The 24,632-nt window shown below is 40.3% G+C and overlaps 3 protein-coding genes across 3 annotated transcripts in view; 1 reads left to right on the top strand and 2 right to left on the bottom strand.

Annotated features, from left to right (window-relative positions):
• The window catches only part of LOC145491344 (uncharacterized), a 515,242-nt gene that overhangs the window by 254,627 nt on the left and 235,983 nt on the right, over positions 1-24,632 (top strand). Inside the window, exons 20-23 of the mRNA XM_081470516.1 lie at positions 5,384-5,518; positions 6,212-6,301; positions 19,501-19,590; positions 23,137-24,528. Coding sequence (XP_081326642.1) covers positions 5,384-5,518; positions 6,212-6,301; positions 19,501-19,590; positions 23,137-24,528 — 1,707 coding nt within the window. The remainder of the gene's footprint in view (positions 1-5,383; positions 5,519-6,211; positions 6,302-19,500; positions 19,591-23,136; positions 24,529-24,632) is intronic.
• Positions 1-24,632, bottom strand: part of LOC145491379 (uncharacterized) — a 130,827-nt gene that overhangs the window by 38,663 nt on the left and 67,532 nt on the right. The window lies entirely within an intron of this gene.
• On the bottom strand, positions 10,585-17,783 carry LOC145489391 (uncharacterized). The gene is made up of 2 exons (XM_081468355.1): positions 17,537-17,783; positions 10,585-16,967 (listed from the first exon to the last, which is right to left on the bottom strand). The coding sequence occupies exon 2, from the start codon at positions 16,741-16,743 to the stop codon at positions 10,585-10,587; it is 6,159 nt and encodes a 2,052-aa protein (XP_081324481.1). The 5' UTR covers positions 16,744-16,967; positions 17,537-17,783.

The raw sequence follows: 24,632 nt of genomic DNA, 5'->3' as shown, positions 1-24,632 counted from the left end.
GAATTGTAGATGTCTGTTTATTTCAAGTTGGCATAAGCCATTGTTGTCATAAACTGACCCATGCCAACATCTGTCAGTGCGGAGGGGATTTTTAACATCTAATCATACCAATCTCATAAAAGGTTTTTCATCTTTTTCTCGGCAAAATAAAACTGCATATAAGGATAAACATTTTTAATTCATTTGTTGGCGTCTTCTGGCGGAATTGGCTGAAAATTGGCAGGTACGTTCCAGGATGCCCCCTCCAAAAGAAGGGTGTTGGGCTTTGTTTAATTTCGCTTCTGTTTCAAAGTTATGGACTCTTTAGTAGAAGGAAACGTCCACATGGAAAATATCAAACTTTAGAAGGGTGCAGAAAAAAACCCAACCCACATCTGGAAAATCGCTGACACCCTTTTTGAGGGTGTTGTGTGAGGAAACATTTCAGATGTTAATCGCGCCGCTCCGATAATTCACGTGTGTAAGCAAACCAGTTTAAGGGAAGCAGTGTTTCTGGGTATTTCTTTTAATCCCACTGCGACAATAATTTTTTAGAAAATTTCAAAGATATGATTGTATTCTATAACTATTACATTAAGCTTTCAGAAAATGTATAGGTTGATGGGGTTTTCTTTCAAAGCGCCAGCTTAAGAGTGCAATTTCCATACACTGTCAATCTACCTACCATATGTCTTAATGGTATTAGCCTAGTGCTGAAATTGTGGAACAGTGGATAAAGCTAGGACGTCGCTTAGACATTGATGATGCAAAACTTCAAGAAATAAATCGAGGTCATGACCAACTGTCTGAAAGGGGATACTACATGTTAAAGCACTGGAGACAAAAGGAAGGTTTAGCTGCAACATACCAGGCTTTGTGTGATGGGTTAAATCATAAACTAGTTCAGCGACAAGACTTGGTGGTGAAGTTCTGTTACATTAATGGTAATTATTTTCTACATTATTAAAGTAATTGTTAGGTCTAATGGGCTTCAGTTTGTAGGCTGGATCAAGCAGGCTGGGTTTATACCCTGGGTGGGGTCATTGTGCTGATGACTTCTGATGACAGAACAAATTTGTTTACTCTTGAAGTTGTGAACCTTGTTCTATCAACTACATGTATCATGCTTTTGATATCTCCTGTTCACAGGTCACAATGTGATGTTATATGATATTACCTGCATATCAACTGGTGTGAATTTTAATGGTATTTCCTGCGTGTACTTGTGAAATGAAGTAGAGCAAATGTCTGGACAGCTTGCTTCTGCAGAAAGAGTTGAATGTCAGTTCATACATAAATTTAAGTCTGATTTTCACTGTTGTGTCATTCTACAGTGCAAAACATGGATAGTATGGTAAACAAAACTGCCTTTCTAATACTAGACAAAGGTTTTTATACAAGACCCAGATGAATTAAACCACCATATAAAAAACTCTGCTTTGATGTGAAAAACATTGAAATGCAATCATTCAATTGATTTTTTGTGATAATTGTGATGCTTGGTTTATGATTTAACGATTGATTGAATAAACATTCAATTATTGAACATTTAATGTGTTTGACTGGCAAATTGTTTGAATGAGTTAGATTGTGATATGATTTATTGCCAGACCCAAATGAAATCAATCAAATGATTGAAGTTCACTAACGAGAGATTACTGAATGTTTCATTAATTGTGCTGAGCATAAGCTTAAATAGATTTGAATAGTTATGGCATGTTTTAATGAGCCTGAAAGGTGAATCAAAATACAATCTGTAGAACATGCAGTAAAGCTTACCTCTAAAAAGAGATTTTGTTATTATCTAACTGATTTTAACCGGTTACTCATAAACTGACCAAAACTACAGGCCTTGAGGGAGCTTATTGGTCGTGACAGCATTTGTGACTTCATCACCTTTTGATCATCAGCTGATAAACTGGGGAAGCCTTTCAAACCCGCAAAAGTTCCTCTAAAAAGAAAAAAATTGATCTACCCTCCTGCATCATAGACACTTTGAGTTGAAAAAATTGACCACTTTCCGTATTGTTTTGGTGCAAATTTTTTAAAGAAAGCTAAAGACCAACAAAGTCGGCAAAAGAGAAAACAAATAGAAAATGGGTAAAGGCAAAAGAAAATGATACACTACAGGGTTTTAACTTTTTCTAAGTTAAAGTTTGCCTTTTGGGTATGCCCAAGTGGAAAACTAAACTATTGGCCTCAAAGTGAAAGAGAAAGTTAGTTAGATGTCTTGCCGATCTAAATATCTTTCGCCAGTTTGTTTTGTCTTCTGTAATAGTTTTGTTCCATCGCTTTGGGCCTCCATGCTGATCATTGTATTTCCGATGAATAATTAGCCAATAAGAAGTCTTTTGACTTTGCCTTAGGCAAATTTATATTTACATTTTCAGTTAGACAGAAGGATTCTGGGTCCTCATGACTAACACTTTCAGATGTTAAATCCTTGGATTTTGCTTTTGTCAGGAGGTGACCTGGAATAGCAGAAATAACTTGGTAATAATGAAGGAAGGAAGTATTCTTCAATGAATATTTGTGCTGAAAGATCAGAAAGGATGGGGCTTGCCCCTTCTCATCTAAAAGATTTTTAATTCTTTTAATGCCTTTCGTAAAGCATCCCTTCCAGAAAAAAGTTTTACCTTCAATACAAATTTCCTCATAATTAAATAAGAGTGTATCTCCCACGTCACATCCATAAAGAGTCTTTAGTTCATGAAAATACGGTAGGATGTCCTTGTAAAATAGGGGCAAATTTTCAAAGTCCTCTACATGTCAAAAGAAACCAAAGTCCTCCATAAGTTTTTAAAAGATGATCTGGAGCAAATTTCCAGTTTGATTGGCTATTTTGCAACAATCTTAGAATCCATGCTAACCTTAACGCTTTCATCATTGTTACGAAGTCTGTCATACGCAGCTCACTGTTTTCATAATTCTGGTATAATCCCTCTCTTTTTATTTATTTTGTTCCTTTTATTTTTCCCCAGAAAAGAAAACAGCCTTCTCTTGACATTGATGTTTGAAGCTGAATATATTAAAGATGATACGCCAAGCGCCTTGATTATCATGGTTTTACCAAATCTCATGATCTCCATATATCTAACTTTGCTTGCAGTTTATTTATCTTTAGGTTGAAATTCATTTCATTGTTTTTCTTTTCGTGGTAGGAAAAGTAAATACCCAAAATTCTAGTTGGCCTACCAACCCATTTTAAATGTAACTACTTGTTCTTATCATTTGTCCATTTCCCCAGCCACATACTTTAGTTTTCTTTATATTAAACTTAAGACCAGAAATTACACCAAAATCTGCTGCAATTTACAATCCTTTTTCCGCAGAAGACAGATTGGCACAAAAAAGGTTGGCATTTCCAGAGAATTGACTGACTTTAATTTCCTTTTCAAACACAGAAATTCCTTGGAAATCAATACTTTGACCCAATTTGTTTAGACATTAGTTCTGCAGTTAGAATTAACAATTACGGTGAAAGTGGACATCCTTGCCTTACTCCGGTGGATGGTGAAAACCAATTTGTTGTGTAACCATTGTTAAGCACTGTACTCTCTGCTTCCGTATAAAGTACCTTTATCCAATTTCTTAAGCTATCACCAAAGTTAAACATCTTTAATACATTGCTTATGCATGACCATGCTAAAGTATCGAAAGCTTTCTGAAAATCTAGTGACAATATACCAGAGCAACTGAATTTCTTAGTTTGCTCCATTATAGCACTAATGAACCTAATATTTTCACCAGTGTATCCACCTTTCACAAAACCTGTTTGATCTGGGTGAATCAAGGATGATGGCAATGGTTCAATTCGTTTTGCTATAGCTTTAGAAGCAGTTTTACTGTCGACATTCAGGAGAGTTATTGGTCTCCAGTTTTGTAGTTTTAGTAAAGAAGATTCTTCTTTTGGTATCAAACTTACTACACCTCTTACGCTGTGAGATTGATAATTGTTTATTTTCATATGCAGAATTAAGACAGTCAACTTAAAGTCATCCCCAATTAGGTCAAAAAAAGTTAAGTAAAACTCGACTGTTCAGCCATCTTCTCCAGGGAATTTGCCAGCACTGCTTTTTTAACATGTATATTTATTGTAAGAGCTATTAAAGTTTCTATGGCAAACAAGTTGTGAAAATAGTGAACTGGGCACATTGCATTGTATAATTACTTGTAATGTACACTTAGCCCTCCCTCTCTATCAAGGTGGCCCTATTATAATTTTGGGTTTACTCAATTGTAAGAAATTATTTTGGGTCATAACTTTTGCATAGAGCTTTGGCTCAACTAAGACGTATCATTCAGCAATAACATTGTTTGAATTCTGGTATTTAACTTTGCAAAAACCTTTTAAGGGTAGACCCTCTGAACAAAATCAAACCTGTTCAAAGACTTCTCTGTTACATTTTTGTTAGTTTTCTGGAATATCATTTTATATTGATGTAATAATACTCTAACAACATCCTGGCAACATCATCAGAGCAGAAGAGTGGAGGCATTACAGCCACCTTAATTCAGCCCTTAAATTTTGTAAACCTGAGGCTTTTTGACAAAACAATTTCAGCTTCAAAATGCAATATTCTGGTAGGACTGTTTCATGTACTTGCTGTAATATGTAAATTTGTGTGCGAAGCTGATTGTCAACTGAGGGCACTATTAAAAAAGTATATCCTGTAGTTCGGCTGTAAACTTTGTAAGATTCTTCAGCACGTTCTGAATTCTTCAAGTTTGTGTTAGGGAAAAAAAGAGAGAAAGTATCCAACATGTTTGTGTCAAACTCCTTTCAATTGAATTTCTTAATAGTGCAATTTTACACATTGATGTTGCGGCTGTATGGGATTTGAACTGGGGAAATGAAGGTCTGAATTATAAGCTAGCCAGTATCTATACGCAGATGAAGCTAACAAGCAGTTCTGTTTAACAATAAGAAGTGAGCCTGACTGCAACAATGATATGCACACCAGTGACCCCAGGAGGGGAGGGAGGTCAGACTCTGCAAGAGGTTTCCATCAGGTGCAATATTTTTGAATGCAGCGATTACACTGCTGTGAAGTAGGATCTGATAAAATCTGCTTAACTTCAAGTGGTGCTTTATAGTTCCTTAACCAATCTTCCTTCTCCTCTTGAGGTAGCAGTGGGAAAGAATTTAGGATTATGCTGCACATTTCTTAATAATGACATGTAACATGCATGTAATGGAATATGTATGTTAAATTTCCACCCCAAGTAAACTTTTTCACTTAAGTCTTTAGGTTATTTCGGTTTTCATCATTATTTAGTCTGGCGACAGAAATTTTCATAATTTATATACTCTTTGCTTTCAATAGCAGCATTCACTGCACTTTAATACTGTCATTGTGGTCATTGTTATTCAGAAACCTGTTTTTGATTCCTTCTTTTAAAGCTTCACAGAAGATCAAAAAAGGCTCTTCCATAAGAAAGAAACGTAAATTGCCATGTTCAAGTTTTGGTAATCAAGGCAATTTAAAGAAGGCAAAGCGTAAATCAAGTCAGCAGACATCAGAACCAGCCCTTGAAGGTACATTTGACATCTACTTGTAAATTAGTCATGTAATTAATAAGCCCGTGTATTTCCTTCTGGAAAGGAAATGAGGACCACTTGAGGCAATGATAGGAAAATTCCTTGATGTTGTCAGGCTTCCGAATTTAAATCCCTGTTGCTCTGCCAACTGAGTTACAAGGCCAGATAATCGTAGGTGTGCCCAGCTCCATACCCTAGTGTTAATTCTCTAATTCTAATTCTCTCCTCACTTCTTTTCTCTGTTATAAGTACCTTAATTAGTCAAGTTAATTAGACAGCATGCTGCATAAAGTTTGGTTATTCAATGCATAGCTGATGAAGTGATGGATGCTAGTGATAGATACCTAAGGAATAAAATAGTGAAAAACCTTACAAGGCCACTCTATAACCTGTTACCTGCTGCATACATTTTTTTTACTTCTGCGCATGCAGCAAACTTGTGAGAGATGCCATGATGCCGTTATGTCACATGTTAGGACATAGCATGCATGTTAAAAGACTTTTTTGCAAATAGATGCCTTTTTAACTTTGTGTAATAAATTTAACGAAGACCATATTCAAGTAATTTTCGCGTACTAGATGTCATACCCTGTTGCCCACCTTACTAAAACCCCTGCTTTAAGTCATGTCAATTTCTGTCCACTTTAATGAAACATGCAGCCATGTAATAAGATCTCTCCTTCTCATCAGATGCAGATGGAGATACAGCTTCACCATCGTCTTCAGATTGCACAAAAACGGACAGTGACAGAAAAGGAGATTTAGTAACAGGACCAAGAGGTTTGTGTTCTTCATGTACAATACACCTGAACATGCTGACTTTGTAATGATGTGTGCACTGATCACATGGTGCAGAAGAGTAGCAAAGCTGTTTAGGGAGAGTGTTTGGTTGACCTTGTTCTGGAATAAGAGTAATTCCCAGATTATTCCTGAATAGCCATTCTGACCAGACCTCAATAAAACCCCTGAAAATGATAATTCAATTTCTGGAATAATTTAATCCCTGGATGGATTCTCATTCAGTGATGCGTTGAGCTGTGTTCTGCTGTACAAAGGTTAGCAAAGGTTTATACCTAGACCATTTGGAGTATCACACTCTATCAGTGGATCACAAAATTGAAATCAATAATGTTTATTAATTTAGGTTTATCGGCTTACATCAGATTTGCTGACCAAGAGGTTTGTGTTTCTTCATGTACAATACATGTTGACGTTGTAATGTACGTGTGCACTGATCATGGTGCAAAAGGGCACTAAATTGTTTTGGGGAGTGTTTGATTGACCTTGCTCTAGAATGAGAAAATGCTCTGGATTATTCCAGAGTAGCTATTCTGTCACACCTCAATAAAAGGATAATTCCATTTGTGGAATAATTTAATCCCTGGATGGATTCTCTTCAGGGATGCATCGAGTTGTTTTCTCAAGCAATAAACCACTCTTTCTATGGATTTCCCGGTGCAATAAACCACTTGGGATGTTGGGAGAACGCGAGAAAATCTTGTAAATCACGAGCCATTAGGATTTTCCTTCAATGATGCATTGGCTCATGATTTACAGGCTTTTCTTTTGTTGTCTCAACATCCTGTGTGGTTTATTGTGCTGGTAAACACGTAGAAAGTGTGGTTTATTGCTTAAATACATGAATGACTGACGACAGGACTGTGTAGCTGTAGGTTTACTTATCAGTGTATAGTGTAAAGTTACCTAAAAACGCACTAAATATTGATACACTGACACAGTCTTTTATAGCCAATTATTACAAAGAACTTTAAAAATATGGATTTTCTAATGAATATTTTGTCACGGTTTTGTTTAAAAATAATCTTTGCATTTCAAACAGATAGTGAACCTAAGAGTCCTTTGTGATTTAATGCTCATTGACTGGCCGAACTATCGGGGCCTGAAAATCTGAAAAAAAGATACTAGGAATTTGTAAAGCAGAAAAGGCAGGTCACATCTCTAAAGTCTCAGTCAGAATTGTGTAATTCGGGGTATGGAGATGAGTGTTAGAGCCTGTTCACTGGCTAGGTTTTAGCCCCGTTTAAGTAGGCACAGGCCACTAGGGGGTCAGGGGAGAGGACAGGCAAAGTCTATCACTCTTAAAACAACTCTGGTTGCTCAAGTGGGAAAGAAAACCATGGAGAGCAGAACGGACGAAATATCTTACTACATGTACTTACAAAAGTGAGCTGGGCTTGAAATGCATTTCATTAAGGGATTGAACCATGATTTAACTACTCAAGAAGACTTAATTTGTGTCAAACGTTTAGTCTGACTGTTTTAAAATTATACATAATTTTTTCCTAATTTTCTATTTTTATTATTGTTGCATCATTGTTTTAAAGCCCCTTAGGAATTCTCTTTTTATATGTATGTTTGCAATCATTTGTGGGAGATGCAGGGGCTTAAATGGTTAGTGCAGTAGACTCTAAATTGAGCAATCTGGGATCAAGCCTTGGCTGGGGTGATTGTGACTGTGTCCAGGTGTTCTTGGGAAACACTCTTTACTCTCACAGTCCCTCAATCTCTCCACCACATAATATCAATTGGTACCTACAAATTGTTGAGGCAACCTGACAGGATCTGAGATCTGAATATTTTGGCTAACACCCCATCCAGGAGGAGTAGCAACACTCCTATAGTTACTCCATGTTACAGAAATCAGAGCTTAATGGCTCCAGTTGGGCTTAAAAGGCTTTCCTTTATTACCTTTACTTCACAACCATTTTTACTGATAGTTTTGACCTAATGACAAGGAAACTCTGTTGCAGTTATAACTTGAACCAAAATGTTTGTAAACTACGATTGATGGTAGCAACAGAATAGGAACACTACTTATTCAGTGATAATTTGGTAATTAAATAATTCTTGTTTGTCAGGCAATTATGAAAATAAATCCAGTTAAATGTAATTTAATGAAAGAGCACCTGCATTCCCGTGGTAATCAGGGGTGTTTTTGATATGTGCATGCACCAGGACTCCATATGCGCTGAGACTGAGACTTGTTGGCAGCCTTCTCAGCGATAGCATTTACAGTGAGCGTAGTTTTGCATGGGAGCATGTCTTCAAGCGTTTCCCCTCCCTTCCCTCCCTATTTCTACTGTTAAATTCAGTATGACTGGTGCCTGTCTTCTCTTCCGTGTGGGGTGTCATGGCTCGGTTTCCAGGATTTGTCAGCCACGAGACAGTCTCAATCTAGGAGCTGGCTGCCAATAGTAGAAGCCCCTGGATGTCTCAGGCATCCAACCTTCACTTAGCAATGCAGTTGTTAATTAATTAATGGGTTGTCATTTAGCTTGTTTAATGAAAGTTAATACATTGCTCATGATGTGAAGAATGACAGTCACACTGTCTTTATATCCTCAAAGATTCTTGCAAAAATACTGCTGTACTGGCAGAAAGACCAGTGACCCACTTTGCTCACAAAAAGGACAAGAGTGATAATGATGACTTGGCAACAGATAATTTGTGTTATTTTTGTAACCACGTGGAACCCTGCTTTATCCATGCTTTATCGATGCTTTGTTCATGCTTTATCCATGCTTTATCCATGCTTTATCCATGCTTTATTCATGCTTTATCCATGCTTTATCCATGCTTTATTCAAAAGAGCATATGACGTATGCTTTATCCACGCTTGCTTCATACATTGTCTCATTAACAGGGGTGGTGTGGGGAGAAGGGAAAATTTTTGATCAGAAGCAAGGTGACCCATTTTCATAAAGTCTACGTCATGTTGAGAACAGCACATAATGAAATCAGTGTCAATTTTTTATTTTCATGTGTGATAAAATATACCTGAGATAGAGGCAATCAACTCTCTTTTAGACAAGGGAGCAGATCCATCTTTGAGAAGTGTGCTGGAAGGAACTTACTAGACAATGCTTCACGGGGTGGTAATGTTGGTGTCATTAAGATAATTGTAACGTCAGGTTCACAGCGACTGTTGAAAGGCTGAATTGTCACTTGCTAGACAACTTGTCGCGATGAGACTAGCGTGTGTGGGAGATGCTTTACTAATCGAATAAAGCCAGAGATCACGGAAAATCAGCTGTGATTGACGGTGATTTAATTGACGATAATCGAACGTAAACTGAAATATAATGTAATGAATAAACTAATTACTAGATAATAGAAGATTACAAGATGACAAGAGTCACGAAACAATAATAGCGAACATTCCAATCATAACTGCGATATGACAATACTTCCAGTCAAACTTCCCAGTAAAGATACAATTAAAATCATCAGTGATCCCAAGCAGATACGCATACTGCTAACTGTCCTAATACAATAAATGACAACACTCTAAAAACTTGAAAGCAATAAAATTGTACGATGTGATAAAAACGTGCTTGCGTGAGCGCCACTGAAAACGATGTGGGAATTTACTAGCAAAGAAAGGACTTAACTGAATTACCAGAGATTCTTATAGGAAAGTTGCTAAATAGAAACCTAAGCTAGGGAGAGTGTGAACTATAAAGATCTATCGCTAGAAACAAGATGAAATAAAAACTTTGAAAACTGGGGCTCTGCCACGTGTTGGACTTAGTACAATAGGCTGTTGTATAAAAAACCGAGACTAAAGGTACTTAAGGTTAAAAAACGTCAAAACTTGAAACTTATACTAAAAAGCAAGCATAGAAAATAGTTTGTACTTACACATCGGTTCCCGCTTGCACTCTAAATAGTCAAGGGTAGCTTAAAACTTAATTTACTTGAAAACACGTACTGTGCACGCACGATAACTGAAACTTGAACTACTGGCGGGAATATGTCGCTAACACTATCTATATACGTCCACGTGTAAAAACGGATGACGTAATTGCTAAGCAACAAATTGGCGAATCAGAAAGAGTTAAGATTACTCACTTAATTAGAGAAGCCTCGATATAGTGTTCATTACATGGCTCCCCTGAAATATCCAGATATTTCACTAATCACTGTTTATGTAATTAACTAATGTTCAATGTCTACAATGTTCATAAGCTATATTTATCATGAAAATTAATGTCACAGTTCATGGTTGGCAACAGGCTCCTCGGCCGGGACTACTCCGGTCTTTACTCAGGAGATGGCACAAGAAGTACCAGTTTCTGTACCGGTCTCTCCAGATACCGTATGGGTCCTGACCTCCTTCCTTTCTTGTCCAGGCAGGCATCTGGTAGAGCCACTTGAACTTTGCGGACTTGACCATCCTGGCTTGGGTAGACCGTGGCGACGCGGGCGGGTTGCCATGCATTCCGTGGAAGGTTGGTGTCCTTAACCATCACGACATCGCCGACACGTAGATTTCGACGAGGCCGCGTCCACTTCTGTCGTTCCTGAAGACTTAGTAAATACTCTTTTCGCCAGCGGGTCCAGAATTCGTTGACGAGGTGTTGTACACGTCTCCAGCGTTTGCGGGTGTACATGTCAGCTGGCTCGAATTTTCCGGGTGGTGAGAGTAGAACCTTAGATTTCATTGTCAGCAAGTGATTAGGGGTTAGCGGTTCTGGCGAATCTAGGTCTGAAAGGTGATTGGTGGTGAGGGGGCGGCTGTTGACTATCGCTTCCGCCTCGCACATTAGCGTCCTCAGGGACTCATCATCCAGCTGTGTACCATTGTTAGAGAGAAGTGAGGATAGGATTGAGCGCACCGTCCTTATTTGCCTCTCCCATACTCCGCCCATGTGGCTTGCGGCTGGAACGTTCATCTCGAATTTGATCCAGTCACACTGTGACTTAAGGAGTTCTTCCTTAATACGGCTATCATTCATTTCTTCTAAAGCTTCTTTGAGTTCTCGACGAGCTCCTACGAAATTTGTTCCATTGTCGCTTCTTAGCTGTCTCACTGGGCCCCTACGACTTAGGAAGCGTCTCAACGCGTTTATGAAGGAGTCTGTGTCCAGCGAGGCTGCAGTCTCCAGATGGATAGCTCTTGACGACATACAAGTGAATAGGACTCCATAGCGTTTTAGCTCCTTGCGCCCTTCTTTAATCGTGAATGGGCCAAAGTAGTCTACGCCGCAATATGTGAAGGGTGGGCAGCTTTCTAGTCGGTCCTCGGGAAGGTCAGACATCTTCTGCTCAATAACGGCACCTCGCAGCTTCCTACATGTCACACAGGAAGCAATGACGCTGCTCACAGCGGACGAGCCTCCAATGATCCAAAAACCGCGGGATCGAATCTCGTTGAGCGTTATTCCTTTGCCTTGGTGTTTGCTGCGCTCGTGGTAGTACTTAATTATAAGGCTGGTCACGTGGCTGCCTTTGGGTAGGATTACTGGATGCTTCACCTTGTCTGAGAGATCTGCATGCTTGAGGCGGCCGCTAACGCGTAGGACTCCGTATTCATCGATGAACGGATCTAACTTGTTGATTGAACTGCGTAACTTCGCAGTTTTCTGCTTCGGGAAGGATCCCTGTTCTTCTGCTTCCCTTGCAGGTAACTTAAACTCGTCTTGAAAGGCCTTAGACTGCGCGGCGTGAATGATTGACCTTCCGGCCTCCTCCAAATCTTCAGCTGACACTTGGACCACTTTGCTTGGTTCTTTGTTCACGCGTTTCCTTAGTTTCTGGATGTACTTCGAACAGAGTGCTACTGCTCGCCGGGCTCGGTACCAATCAGAAAAACGCTCGATTCTCTCTTCTAGGGTGGCCATTCTTTGATCGACTAAGGATGATGCCATGGCGACGGATTTTTTGACCTCTGGGTCGTCGTACTTCAAGTTATGTTCTTGTTCGTCATCGTTCAGCCATTCGCCTTCTTCCTTCCATAACATCTCTGGTCCCAGAATCCACCGCGAATCTCGGAGCTCATCGGTCTTCATTCCACGTGACGCTTCATCTGCTGGGTTCTGTTTAGTGTCAACATACCGCCATTGGCTTCTATGGGTACTGTCTTGTATCTCTTGTACTCTGTTAGAGACGAATACATGAAAACGTCTGTTTTCATTACTTATGTACCCAAGTACAACTTTGCTGTCCGTCCAGAAGAAGTCCTCATCGATCCGGTATTCTAGCTCACGATGAATCTGTTGACTTATCCGTACGGAACAAACAGCGGCGGTTAGCTCGAGTCTCGGGATGGTTACAGGTTTGAGAGGAGCTACTCGCGATTTTCCCATCACGAAAGCGCAGTGGACCTTGTTTGCATCATCTACGAGACGTAAATAGCTACACTGGCCATAGCCCCGGACGCTTGCGTCACTGAAATGGTGCAGCTCTGCTCTGACGACTTGACCGAAATCTTTAGGCTTGTGACACCGAGGAATCGTGATGCTCTGTAGTTTCATCAGTTCCATTCTCCATTTCTCCCATCTCATCTTCGTGTCTTCTGGTATTGGATCGTCCCAGTCCAAATGGAGACTGCATAACTCTTGCAGTATTGACTTTCCTTGAAGCATCAGGGGGGCTACAAAACCTATAGGGTCATATATAGAGCTTACGGTCGACAGGATACCTCGTCTCGTGCATGGTTTGTCTTGCAGGATGACGCTGAATTCGAAGTTGTCAGATTCGACGCACCATTGAACTCCTAGTGTGCGTTCTAAGGGAAGTGCGTCCAGGTCTAGGTCTATCTCTTTAACTCCCTCTGCCCTGTCACTCTCGGGGATGTTCTTGATTACCTCTTTGCTGTTGGACAAGAACTTGTGAAGATTGAATCTTCCTTGATGACACATGGCTTTTACATTTTTCACCAATTCTACTGCTGACGTTGCTGTAGCGACTGACTTCAAGCCGTCATCCACATAGAAATCGTTTCGCACGAAGTTGGCTGCTTGTTCACCGTATTCTCCTTCGAAGTCATTCGCGGTTTGCTTGAGTGCAAAGTTGGCGCAGTTTGGTGATGACGTCGCGCCGAACAGGTGGACTGTCATGCGATAGTCTACAGGATCTTTAGAAAGATCATTCTCCTCCCACCAGAGGAAGCGAAGCAGGTCACGGTGCTCGGGATTGACGTGGACTTGATGGAACATGCCCTCAATGTCACATGTCACGGCAACGGGTTCTTGTCGGAATCTCAACAAGACACCAGTAAGGTTGTTGGTCAGTAGATGACCTTGCAACAGATTCTTGTTCAGGGATTCCCCATTGTATTCTTGGCTGCAATTAAAGACTATTCTTAACTTCTTTTTCTTCGGATGTCTTGTACCGTGATGATTAATGTAAAAGGTCATGCCAGACTTCGCCTCAGCATCAGTCGGAACCCTTTCGGCGTAGCCGTTTTCAATCATGTCTCCCATGAACTTCATGTACTCTTCTTTGTATTCTTTGTTACTCGGCGACGTAAACCGTTTCTTGAGGTGGTACATGCGTCGGACAGCGTCATCTCTGTTGTTAGGGAGACCTTTGAAGCTTTCCTTCAACGGGAGTGGAAGTTCGTAGTGGCCGTCGTCACGTCTGTGTATGCGCGTCTCTGCGATGTTTAGAAACCTCTTGTCTTCCTTGGAGAGACTTTGCTGAGCCATGTGCTTATTTTCCGCAAAGTCCATCTCAAACATTTGATTTACATAGCAGGGGTTTAGAACCTCCTTTGTCTTGTCTTCCAGGATGAAACTAACGTGGCTTGTTTCAGGCGTGTTCTCATGTGCTATAATCCTGTTGCACGTTGCTACACCGTCTTCGTCTAGAGGGGTCTCTGAAAGACTGGCCGGTCCGACTATGCACCAACCAAGGAGTGTTCGGACTGCGTATGGATCTTCGCTTTTACCAGTTATCACTTCCTTTGGTTTAATCGCCTTCGGGCAGTTGGATCCGATCAGTATTCCAACGTCGAGGTTTTCGTCTAGCGGAGGTATTTTGTCCCTTATTTTCTTCAGGTGTTGCCACTTGTCTGCTGCTGCTGGGGTTGGGATTTGGTCCTTTCTGGATGGGATTATGTCTCTTGCATACGCCTTAGGGAGTTCGACCTGCGCGCGTCTGTCGGGGCGCTCCACTATCAATCCGTCGATACGGGATACAGGGATTACTTTGCGGCCGTGCATTGTACTTAAATTGAGACTTGTGTCGACTCCCTCAACTCCAAGCTCGCTCTTTACCTTATTTGTCACGAACGTCGTGTCACTAGCGTCATCCAAGAGTGCGTACGTTTTAATTTCTTTGCTGGGATTATCCTTATGGTACAGGACTACAGGCACGATTCGACACATGATGATGGCGTTCGATGTACCGACAGAACTGTGGGAGACGCTGGCAGCGTTTGAGTGAGCAGACTCGGCAGCGTGGTCTGGTTGCAAGGGTTGGGGTGGATTGCGTGACGACTGAGCGCTTGGCGGAGTTTGCTCGCTGCGTGTCTTTGACTTTAGAGTCGCTCCGTGTAGCAAGGTGTTGTGACGCTTTCCGCACTCACCACAGGTTTGCTTGGATGTGCAGTCAGCGGAAACGTGACCCGCTCTGAAGCATCTGAAGCATAGGCGTTTCTCGATGATGAGATCCAACCTCTTGTCTGGAGTAGCCTTGGTGAAATTGCTGCACTTCGTTATTGTATGTTTGCCATTGCAGGCTGGGCAGGACTGTTCGCGCCCCGATGTGGCTGCTGATTGTGTCTGTTCAGAATGGCCTACTGGAGTGGTAGAAGTGACCAATGATTGACTTGGATTGATTCCACCTTGATACCTCGACCTTGTGCCACGGGTGTTGTCTCTAACCGGGCCGTTCCTTTTCCTTTCTCTCTTAAGTACGTCTGGAGAAAAGATCGGGTCGTTTGCTACTTCGGCTTCTTGTTTGACAAACTTGACAAAGTCCGTAACACCCACGAGCCTCTTTCCCTTTACCTGAGTCTCATGAGCGGACCTACACCACTTGACGCCCGAGTACGACGGCAACTTGGCGGAGATCGACTGTAGGATCTGAGTAGAATCCAGCTCCGACATAGATTTCATAGTCTTCATAGCCTCTTCACAGCGCACCAAAAAGTCAGAGAATTCCTCCAGTCCCTTACTATCGCCATCACTGATCTGTCTCCAACCTCTAAGTTTCTTTTTGTAGTCTTCGGCTACCACCACAGGATTTCCAAAACGCTGATCGAGCAGTTTCCGGGCTTCGCTGTATGCGGTTTCAGAGTTTGTCGCTAGGAAACCTTTAACCACCTCGTTGGCCTTGCCGGTCGTGTATTTTTCTAAGAAGAACAATTTGTCCTTATCAGCGGGGACGTTGGCGGCGATAATACTATCAAATGCGGTCACGAAAGCCGGATATTCGAACGAGTTGCCGGAAAATGTCGGAGGTTCCTTAACGGGGAGGTGAAAGGTCCTTTGTTGATTGATTAGCGCTGAGCTTAATTGCGTTTGTTGGGCTTGAAGGTTGACCAGTTGGTTAAGGGCGAAACTTATACTAGATGGTGGTTCAAAGTTCTGTATATTGTTTGCTGGTTGCTGGCCAAAGTTGTCTGGAATCGTGTTAGGCACAAAAGGAGGGTTGTTGGTGTTCATTTCCTGTTTTGCAATTCTTGTCGTGACGGCTGTTGGTTGTTGGGGGCTTATCTCCTTGTCCTCGAGTTTAATTTCCTGTTTTGTTTGCGTGTTTAATTTATATTCTTCATCTAGAATTTCTTTGAACGCACTTTCTTCTGCCTTTGCGAGCGCATACTCCTTTTCTAGTTGAATGCGCCTGAGTTCATTTTCCTTTTCCAGAAATTCCATTTCTATTTTGACTTTAGCTGCCCTTGCTGCGGCGTCCGCTCTAGCTTGTGAAACGGAACGCGAGGAGGACCTAGTCGACCCTTTAGATGACTTGGATCTTACTTTTGATCTATGGCTCGACGAGGCGCTAGATTTGGTGAAAAGCGATCCTTTTTCAAGGCGCTGGATTTGTTCACAAAGCTTCATTCTTTGTTCAGTAAATTCTCGATCTCTAACGTCATACCACTGATAGGATTCTTCCTTTTCTGCGGGACTATCCAGCAGACTTTCGTATGTGTAGCACGCTTGATTAAAGACATCTTTTAAAGAATCTAATTCATTGCGTTCGACTTCCAAAACTTCTAATTCCGTTTGGGGATCTTCACGTAGTTTCTTAATGTGATCTAATTTTCTTTTAAGATTTCGGAAAGCTGTTTCTTTTCTTTTTGCTCTCAATTCCTTTAGAAAGCTCTTTCCCTTCTCTGAGAACTTCTGTCTTCGCTTTGAAATTTTGACATTGAGTTCTGACTGGGCTATGGGCACGACATTTTCTCGGTCTCCATCAGTGTCTTCGTCAAGAAACGACGCCAGATCTTCAGGTGCGGATGCGATACTCATAGTTTGTCACGAAATACCGATGACGAATTTAGAACAAGCCACGATGTTTTACTGTAACGTCAGGTTCACAGCGACTGTTGAAAGGCTGAATTGTCACTTGCTAGACAACTTGTCGCGATGAGACTAGCGTGTGTGGGAGATGCTTTACTAATCGAATAAAGCCAGAGATCACGGAAAATCAGCTGTGATTGACGGTGATTTAATTGACGATAATCGAACGTAAACTGAAATATAATGTAATGAATAAACTAATTACTAGATAATAGAAGATTACAAGATGACAAGAGTCACGAAACAATAATAGCGAACATTCCAATCATAACTGCGATATGACAATACTTCCAGTCAAACTTCCCAGTAAAGATACAATTAAAATCATCAGTGATCCCAAGCAGATACGCATACTGCTAACTGTCCTAATACAATAAATGACAACACTCTAAAAACTTGAAAGCAATAAAATTGTACGATGTGATAAAAACGTGCTTGCGTGAGCGCCACTGAAAACGATGTGGGAATTTACTAGCAAAGAAAGGACTTAACTGAATTACCAGAGATTCTTATAGGAAAGTTGCTAAATAGAAACCTAAGCTAGGGAGAGTGTGAACTATAAAGATCTATCGCTAGAAACAAGATGAAATAAAAACTTTGAAAACTGGGGCTCTGCCACGTGTTGGACTAAGTACAATAGGCTGTTGTATAAAAAACCGAGACTAAAGGTACTTAAGGTTAAAAAACGTCAAAACTTGAAACTTATACTAAAAAGCAAGCATAGAAAATAGTTTGTACTTACACATCGGTTCCCGCTTGCACTCTAAATAGTCAAGGGTAGCTTAAAACTTAATTTACTTGAAAACACGTACTGTGCACGCACGATAACTGAAACTTGAACTACTGGCGGGAATATGTCGCTAACACTATCTATATACGTCCACGTGTAAAAACGGATGACGTAATTGCTAAGCAACAAATTGGCGAATCAGAAAGAGTTAAGATTACTCACTTAATTAGAGAAGCCTCGATATAGTGTTCATTACAATAATGCTGTCACCTTGTCTTGATATCAATTCAAAAGATAGTCATGGTGACACTGTTGATGATTAGGGATCATTTGCAGACTTTTTAATTACTCGATGTTGTGGGAAAAATTAGTGAGAAGTTTTGGCACTGTTCTTGCCGCTTTATTGGGTCTTCAAGGAAGAATATAATACTCACATGCAGTAAAATTGTGAGAGCTCTAGGCCATGCTGTCGTTCTACTGCATGTTAGGGGCCGGTCAAAAAATATTGTGGGTTTGGGGGGTGGGTGGGTCAGTAAGAGCCATGGGTTTTATTGAGGGCCAGACACTGGCCAAATTTATGGGCGGTGAGGATGATTTTGCCCACCTGGTTTGACCATTTAGAGGAATGTTTTTCTTATAAAGACGTTCAGTTCAAAAATATTTGCCTGCCTGTGAAAACCAGTTACCCTCCTGCTGAAACTGTTAATGAAACCCCTGCAGAGCAGAGAGGGGTGGGTCATCAGTTTTTTAGCCCTTGGTAAGGGGTGGATCTTTCAGTTTTTAGCTACCCATGGGGGTGGGTTATCCTATTTTATAACACAAATTGGCATACATTTATATTTTTTTGACAATCAAAGTCTTGATGCTAATGGAACAGTTGGCCACACATGTAAATTTTGTACGCATCAAGCTGATATTAATATGATATAATATCAAAAACTTCTCATTCCTGTTTTGTGTCTTTATGTAAAATGTAACTTACAAGATGTGAATCTGTACGAAAAGTAAGAAGTCTAACAGAATGAGCAAGCAGGAGCCCCAGTGCAGAAATTTTCCTACTGACTATGCTCTTTCGACATGTTAGTCTTCCAGGACACCAAGTGGCTAACTTGTATCTACATGCTACTTATTTTGGGTACAGCACTTATGTTCATGGATGTGAGACTCACACTCAAAGTTTGCTGGCAACCTCGTTCCCAGGGACTCTGATCTTCCCACCCCCTGGAGTGATATGAGAGACCCTGGGTACGAGGTTGGTTTGTTGGCTGTGTGAGTCCCAGGACTCACTACAACCTTTCTCTAGATGGATCACTATTCCACAGGAAGCGAGGCAAGAGGTGGAGAATGCAGGGGGTTGTGGTCAAGTTTTTTGTACAGTTTACAGACATGACTTGAAAGTGTCAAGAGTAAAGGAAAACAATATTATTTTTAGATCCTTTAAAATTATCGTAAAGAAATATATCTAAAATCTAAAATTTCACCACAAGTTAATACACAAACATTTATGTGAGTTTGTTGGATTATGCAACCAAAAATATCATGTTTTATAAGGGCTGGGTCATGTAATTTTTCACCTTCATTGAGGGGTGGGTCACTCTGTTTTGTGCCAAATGGTAGTGGTGGGTCAAGTGTGTTCTATTCAGCACATTTTCAAATGCTCTAGCTAGCCCACCTTAGATCCTATTTAATAATCCTCTTCATTTTAAACCATTTCTTTGTTCCTATGTAGGTTGTAATTATACCCCATTTTTATTTACATCTTTTTATTGTTAATTGTAATGGATGTTTTGAATTCTATTTTTACTAAAGACCATTATTAAATAAAGACCACGTTAAGTAATGTTCTGCTTCAATGTCATACCCTGATGCCCTTCTGATCAAAAAACCTCACTGAAACCCCTGCTTTAAGTCATGTCAATTCCTATTCACTTTAATGAAACATGCAGCCATGTAATAAGATCTCTTCTTCTCATCAGATGCAAATGGAGATACAGCTTCACCATCTTCTTCAGATTACACAGAAGCAGACAGTGACAGAAAAGGAGATTTGGCAACAGGACCAAGAGGTTTGTGTTTCTTCATGTTCAATACATGCTGACCTTGTAATGATGTGTACACTGATCATGGTGCAGAAGAGCAACAAAGCAGTTTAGGGGAATGTTTGATTGACCTTGTTCTGGAATAAGAGTATATTCCAGATTATTCCAGAGTAGCCATTCTGACCTTAAATACCTCAATAAAACCCCTTAAACAATAATTCAATTTCTGGAATAATTTAATCCTGATGAAGGTGGACAGAAGCCTTTGAAAATTTAGAACTGAAAAGAAAATTAACAGATCGGAGAAAAAAATCTTAGAGATTGAATTTTTGAATGACTGATTTCTTCTTTTGTATTTCCTTTCATCAATGAGTTCGTTTACATCATTTCGTTATGCCCATTGTTATATGCAGTGCTGTAATAATAGCAAATACAGCATTTGAATTCTCCTCAATTCTCCAGTGCGTTTCCTGTCTTAAAAATTTCATTATCCCCTTCAGGAAATGCTTTGTTAGCTTCTTTTGTTCATATTCAAGACTTTTTGGAGACCTTCATGTGACAATCTTCTCAATGTAAATTATTTCTGCTGTCAGACATGCTTACCTTACTAGCTTCGAGATAATACAGCATTTCCTGTTGCATTCTTCCTCTGGGTGACATTTTAAAAGATGTTAAAAGATTTTGTCCAGGATCGACTAACATTTCGGCTTATAAGCATCATATAGCTTGAAAGATTTTGATTTGAGCATCATTGCTTTTAAGATTTCGATGTCCATATTTCCCAGGTTAAACACTTTCCATTTTTTGACTCCACAAAGATATCCACAAGGTATCTGTGTAAAGCTTGAATGAAAACCATTATCATGCTGTGTTACTCTATGAAAATCTTCCAAACAAGTGCTAAAGACTCTGGGACAAAAGCAATACTTGGTCCTTGAAAAGGGAGCAATTTTCTAAGTAAACCCTGTCTTGGATCACTAATCCCGATCTGGATCATTCCAAAGGAATAGTGCTTCCTTTTTATCAAATGAAGCAGCCAACATTTTTATTTGTTGTTTTGCAAAAGGCTGCAATCTGAAGAGGCAGTTTCATCATTATTCTGGATTGTTTTAATATTCAGTTCTCTTGAGCAAAATGCTGGAACAGTGAGATTCTCACGAAAATTAGAAGTAGATTGAGAAAACTTCCAAGTAGCTGGTGAAGGGGAGTGGACATCATATGCAGTGCACTTATGTCCAGGATTGAACGCAAGTATTGTTTAATTAGTACTTCATATTTGGCAAGGTTGTTTGACATTTTCATATTACGTGATATTTTACAGAATTGTGTGTGTTTTGGTGACTTTTTACCAATGAGGACACTTTGTGATACTTATCATGAGCAATTTGAGTCTCATTAGCATTCAATCCTGGACATATCTAATCATAGCGGATCTAGGGGAGGGGACGGGCCCGCCCCTCCCCCCTTATTTTGGGCAAAAAAAAAAAATCACTGAGGGAAGAAAATCTGGCAGAGCAAGCAACCCCCCCCCCCCCCCCCCTTAGCTCAAGGTATGGATCCGCCACTGATATGTGCAAAGCGTCTTTCATGTTACCCATCAAGGAAGAGCTTAAAGTTGGGGGAAGCCCCCCATTGGGGGTTTAATTTAGGGCCTCCCTTGGGAAATTTTCTTTTTTAAGCCCTGTAAAACCAAGCAAGGAGGAAAACACTATTTTTCGTTTACCTAACTAGGATTTAAAGTGTGGTATACCCTTCGTTTATACAATGCTAATCTTAAACTCAGAAAAGGTCAGCGGTGGAATAATAAAATGTGAACTGACTACTAAGAAAAGAATTCAAAATCCAACAAGAAATTAGTCACATATTTTATACAGAGCACAGATGAAAAAACCACTTCTGTCCCCATAGAGTAGAGGAAATAAACGTCTGAACACCGGATAACGATTACAGATGTCATGCACCATATGGGGCACCCGCTCTATACTCAGATGTTTGGAATACATTCCGTTTATGCCAGAATTGGTATGATACATGTAGTAGCTGAATCAAACAGACACGGGGTAATTCCTTAATTTTTAATCCAGAATGAGGTCAATCAAAAATGAAATGCACACTAAGCACAATTGTTAGGAATAAGCACAAAATTGTCCTAGCTATTGTAACTTTTACATAGGCTGTAGATAGCAGTAGTCTACATGAATGGCAAACTACAATAATATTGTCCCTAAATTTGAACTTAACTTGCTCTTAGGAGCAATATGCTAAATAAATCATTACAGTGCAGTGTAATGCTACTTAATACGTACTTAAGGCATTTTCTAATTTTATTTTTGCCATATCTGTCAAATTTCTTGCATGATCATCGGCTGATTTCTATTGTCAATTTAACAATTGATTCATGCTTTCGCTAGTCTAGTCCCTGAACTCTCTGTTAACTTCTACTCTCTATTGAACCCTGGTGTAAGAGGAGAGAATCAATGATACCTTGCGTTGATATGTTCAGAATACAACCATTTTCGCCCCTAAAAAGTAAAACTTAATATAGAGGCGTGGAGCTACTAGGATCTGTTGACATAATAGGGGTTCAGCAATAGGGGATTTTTCTGTGGTGAACCATATTTTAGCTTAGTCATCATGTCACATTACGCCTAGTCTCGATTTCCGCCTTTCTCTCGGGGCTGGTGCCCGAGTTTCCTCCCTAAGGGGGAAGAGCCCAGGCTCCTTTCCCGAACAGCAACTGGCAAACAAGGCTACACATCAGGAGGAGCCTGAGAAGCGATTGGGGGCCTGAACAAATCCTCATGCAAAAGTGGTGGACTTGTTTATTGAAAATTTTAAACGTGCATATATTACATAATCATACCTTGATTTACCCTTGACTTAGTTTTTACACCCGTTTTCATTCTTGCACGCACAGCAACTATTTTTCGGCATGCTGTCTCTCGAAAATTTAAGTACAACAGATTTCTCTACGGTTGAACTCAAAGATGGATGTATTTCACATCAAACTAAAGTTGAGAGTATCAAGAAGTCATTCCGTGAGAGTTAAAGTGACTGTTTTGAGTGCGGACCAATTCAACCTGAAGTCACTACTCAGGCTATTTAGAGCTGATTGACTGCACTCAAGTCGTTTGAATTATATATCCCGTAAATTGGGAAACATGCAAGGTTCCCAGGAAAAACTGCTTATTTCACAGTTTAAATGGTGTTTCAGCCGTTTAAATAGCATCTATTCTCCGCTATGCACGTAACGTGAATACAGGTGTAATAAGCAAAAATTTAGTTGTATACCTATTAAAATGAATAACAACGCTAGAGAACGTCATCTTGACATCATTATCAAGTAAGAAATAAAAGAAATAATGGTGAGGTTCGTTTTTTATATAAATTATGTACAAGTGAGGTATAAATTGATTATCCTGGCCCGCCTAGATTAGCACTGCTACCTGCGGAGCCAGGGGATTAAGGATTAATTGTGAAGTAATAAATTATTGTTGTTGTTGTTTGTTGTTTTTGAATTTTAAACAGAGATATATTTGGAATATTATTTGATATTTTGTAATTACCATCTAGATCTGTCTTTGAAAGGCAAGTATCAAAATGAACAGAACGTACTACACAGTGCTTCAAAGGGTGGTAATGTCGTCATCATCGAGACAATGTTGTCACGTGGTCTTGACATCAATTCAAAAGATAGTAATGGTCACACTCCGTTGATGCTCGCGGCTTTGAGTGGCAAGATGGAGGCCGTAAACTATCTTTTAGACAAGGGAGCAGATGCGTCTTTGAAAGGCCAGTATGGAAGGAACTTACTGCAAAACGCTTCTGGTGGTGGTAATATCGCCATCATCGCAACAATGCTGTCACGTGGTTTTGATATCAATTCAAAAGATAGTTATGGTGATACTCCCTTGATGATCGCGGCTTTCACTGGCAAGATGGAGGCCGTAAACTATCTTTTAGACAAGGGAGCAGATGCGTCTTTGAACGGCCAGTATGGAAGGAACTTACTGCAAAACGCTTCCGGTGGTGGTAATATCGCCATCATCGCAACAATGCTGTCACGTGGTTTTGATATCAATTCAAAAGATAGTAATGGTAATACTCCCTTGATGATCGCGGCTTTTACTGGCAAGATGGAGGCCGTAAACTATCTTTTAGACAAGGGAGCAGATGCGTCTTTGAACGGCCAGTATGGAAGGAACTTACTGCAAAATGCTTCCGGTGGTGGTAATATCGCCATCATCGCAACAATGCTGTCACGTGGTTTTGATATCAATTCAAAAGATAGTAATGGTGACACTCCCTTGATGATCGCGGCTTTGAGTGGAAAGATGGAGGCCGTAAACTATCTTTTAGACAAGGGAGCAGATGCGTCTTTGAAAGGCCAGTATGGAAGGAACTTACTGCATATTGCTTCCGTTGGTGGTAATGTCGCCATCATCGAGACAATGCTGTCACGTGGTTTTGATATCAATTCAAAAGATAGTAATGGTAACACTCCCTTGATGATCGCGGCTTTGTGTGGCAAGATGGAGGCCGTAAACTATCTTTTAAACAAGAGAGCAGATGCGTCTTTGAAAGGTCCGTATGGAAGGAACTTACTGCACAAGGCTTCCCATGGTGGTAATGTCGCCATCATCGAGACAATGCTGTCACGTGGTTTTGATATCAATTCAAAAGATAGTAATGGTAACACTCCCTTGATGATCGCGACTTTGAGTGGCAAGATGGAGGCTGTAAACTATCTTTTAAACAAGGGAGCAGATACGTCTTTTAAAGACCGATATGGAAGGAACTTACTTCACAAGGCTTCCTATGGTGGTAATGTCGCCATCATCGGGACAATGCTGTCACGTGGTTTTGACATCAATTCAAAAGATAGTAATGGTGACACTCCATTGATGATCGCGGCAGGTCGTGGTGAAGTTGAAGCTGTGAAGTATCTACTCAGCAGGGGAGCACGTTAGTGTTCTACTTTATATTTATAGTGCCGTCATTTTGAAGACGGGACATTAGCAGTTAGTGTTTTCATGCTCAATGTTGTGATAAAATTAGTGAGAAATTTT

The sequence above is a fragment of the Orbicella franksi genome, chromosome 6, assembly GCF_964199315.1.
Source record: "Orbicella franksi chromosome 6, jaOrbFran1.1, whole genome shotgun sequence".
Taxonomy (NCBI): domain Eukaryota; kingdom Metazoa; phylum Cnidaria; class Anthozoa; order Scleractinia; family Merulinidae; genus Orbicella; species Orbicella franksi.
Note: the sequence above shows the minus strand (reverse complement) of the source record. Positions and strands in the feature narration are given on the sequence as shown.

Bases quoted from the DNA above. Each gene is read 5' to 3' on its own strand.
- LOC145489391 (XM_081468355.1), bottom strand. From the start codon at position 16,743: ATGAGTATCGCATCCGCACCTGAAGATCTGGCGTCGTTTCTTGACGAA.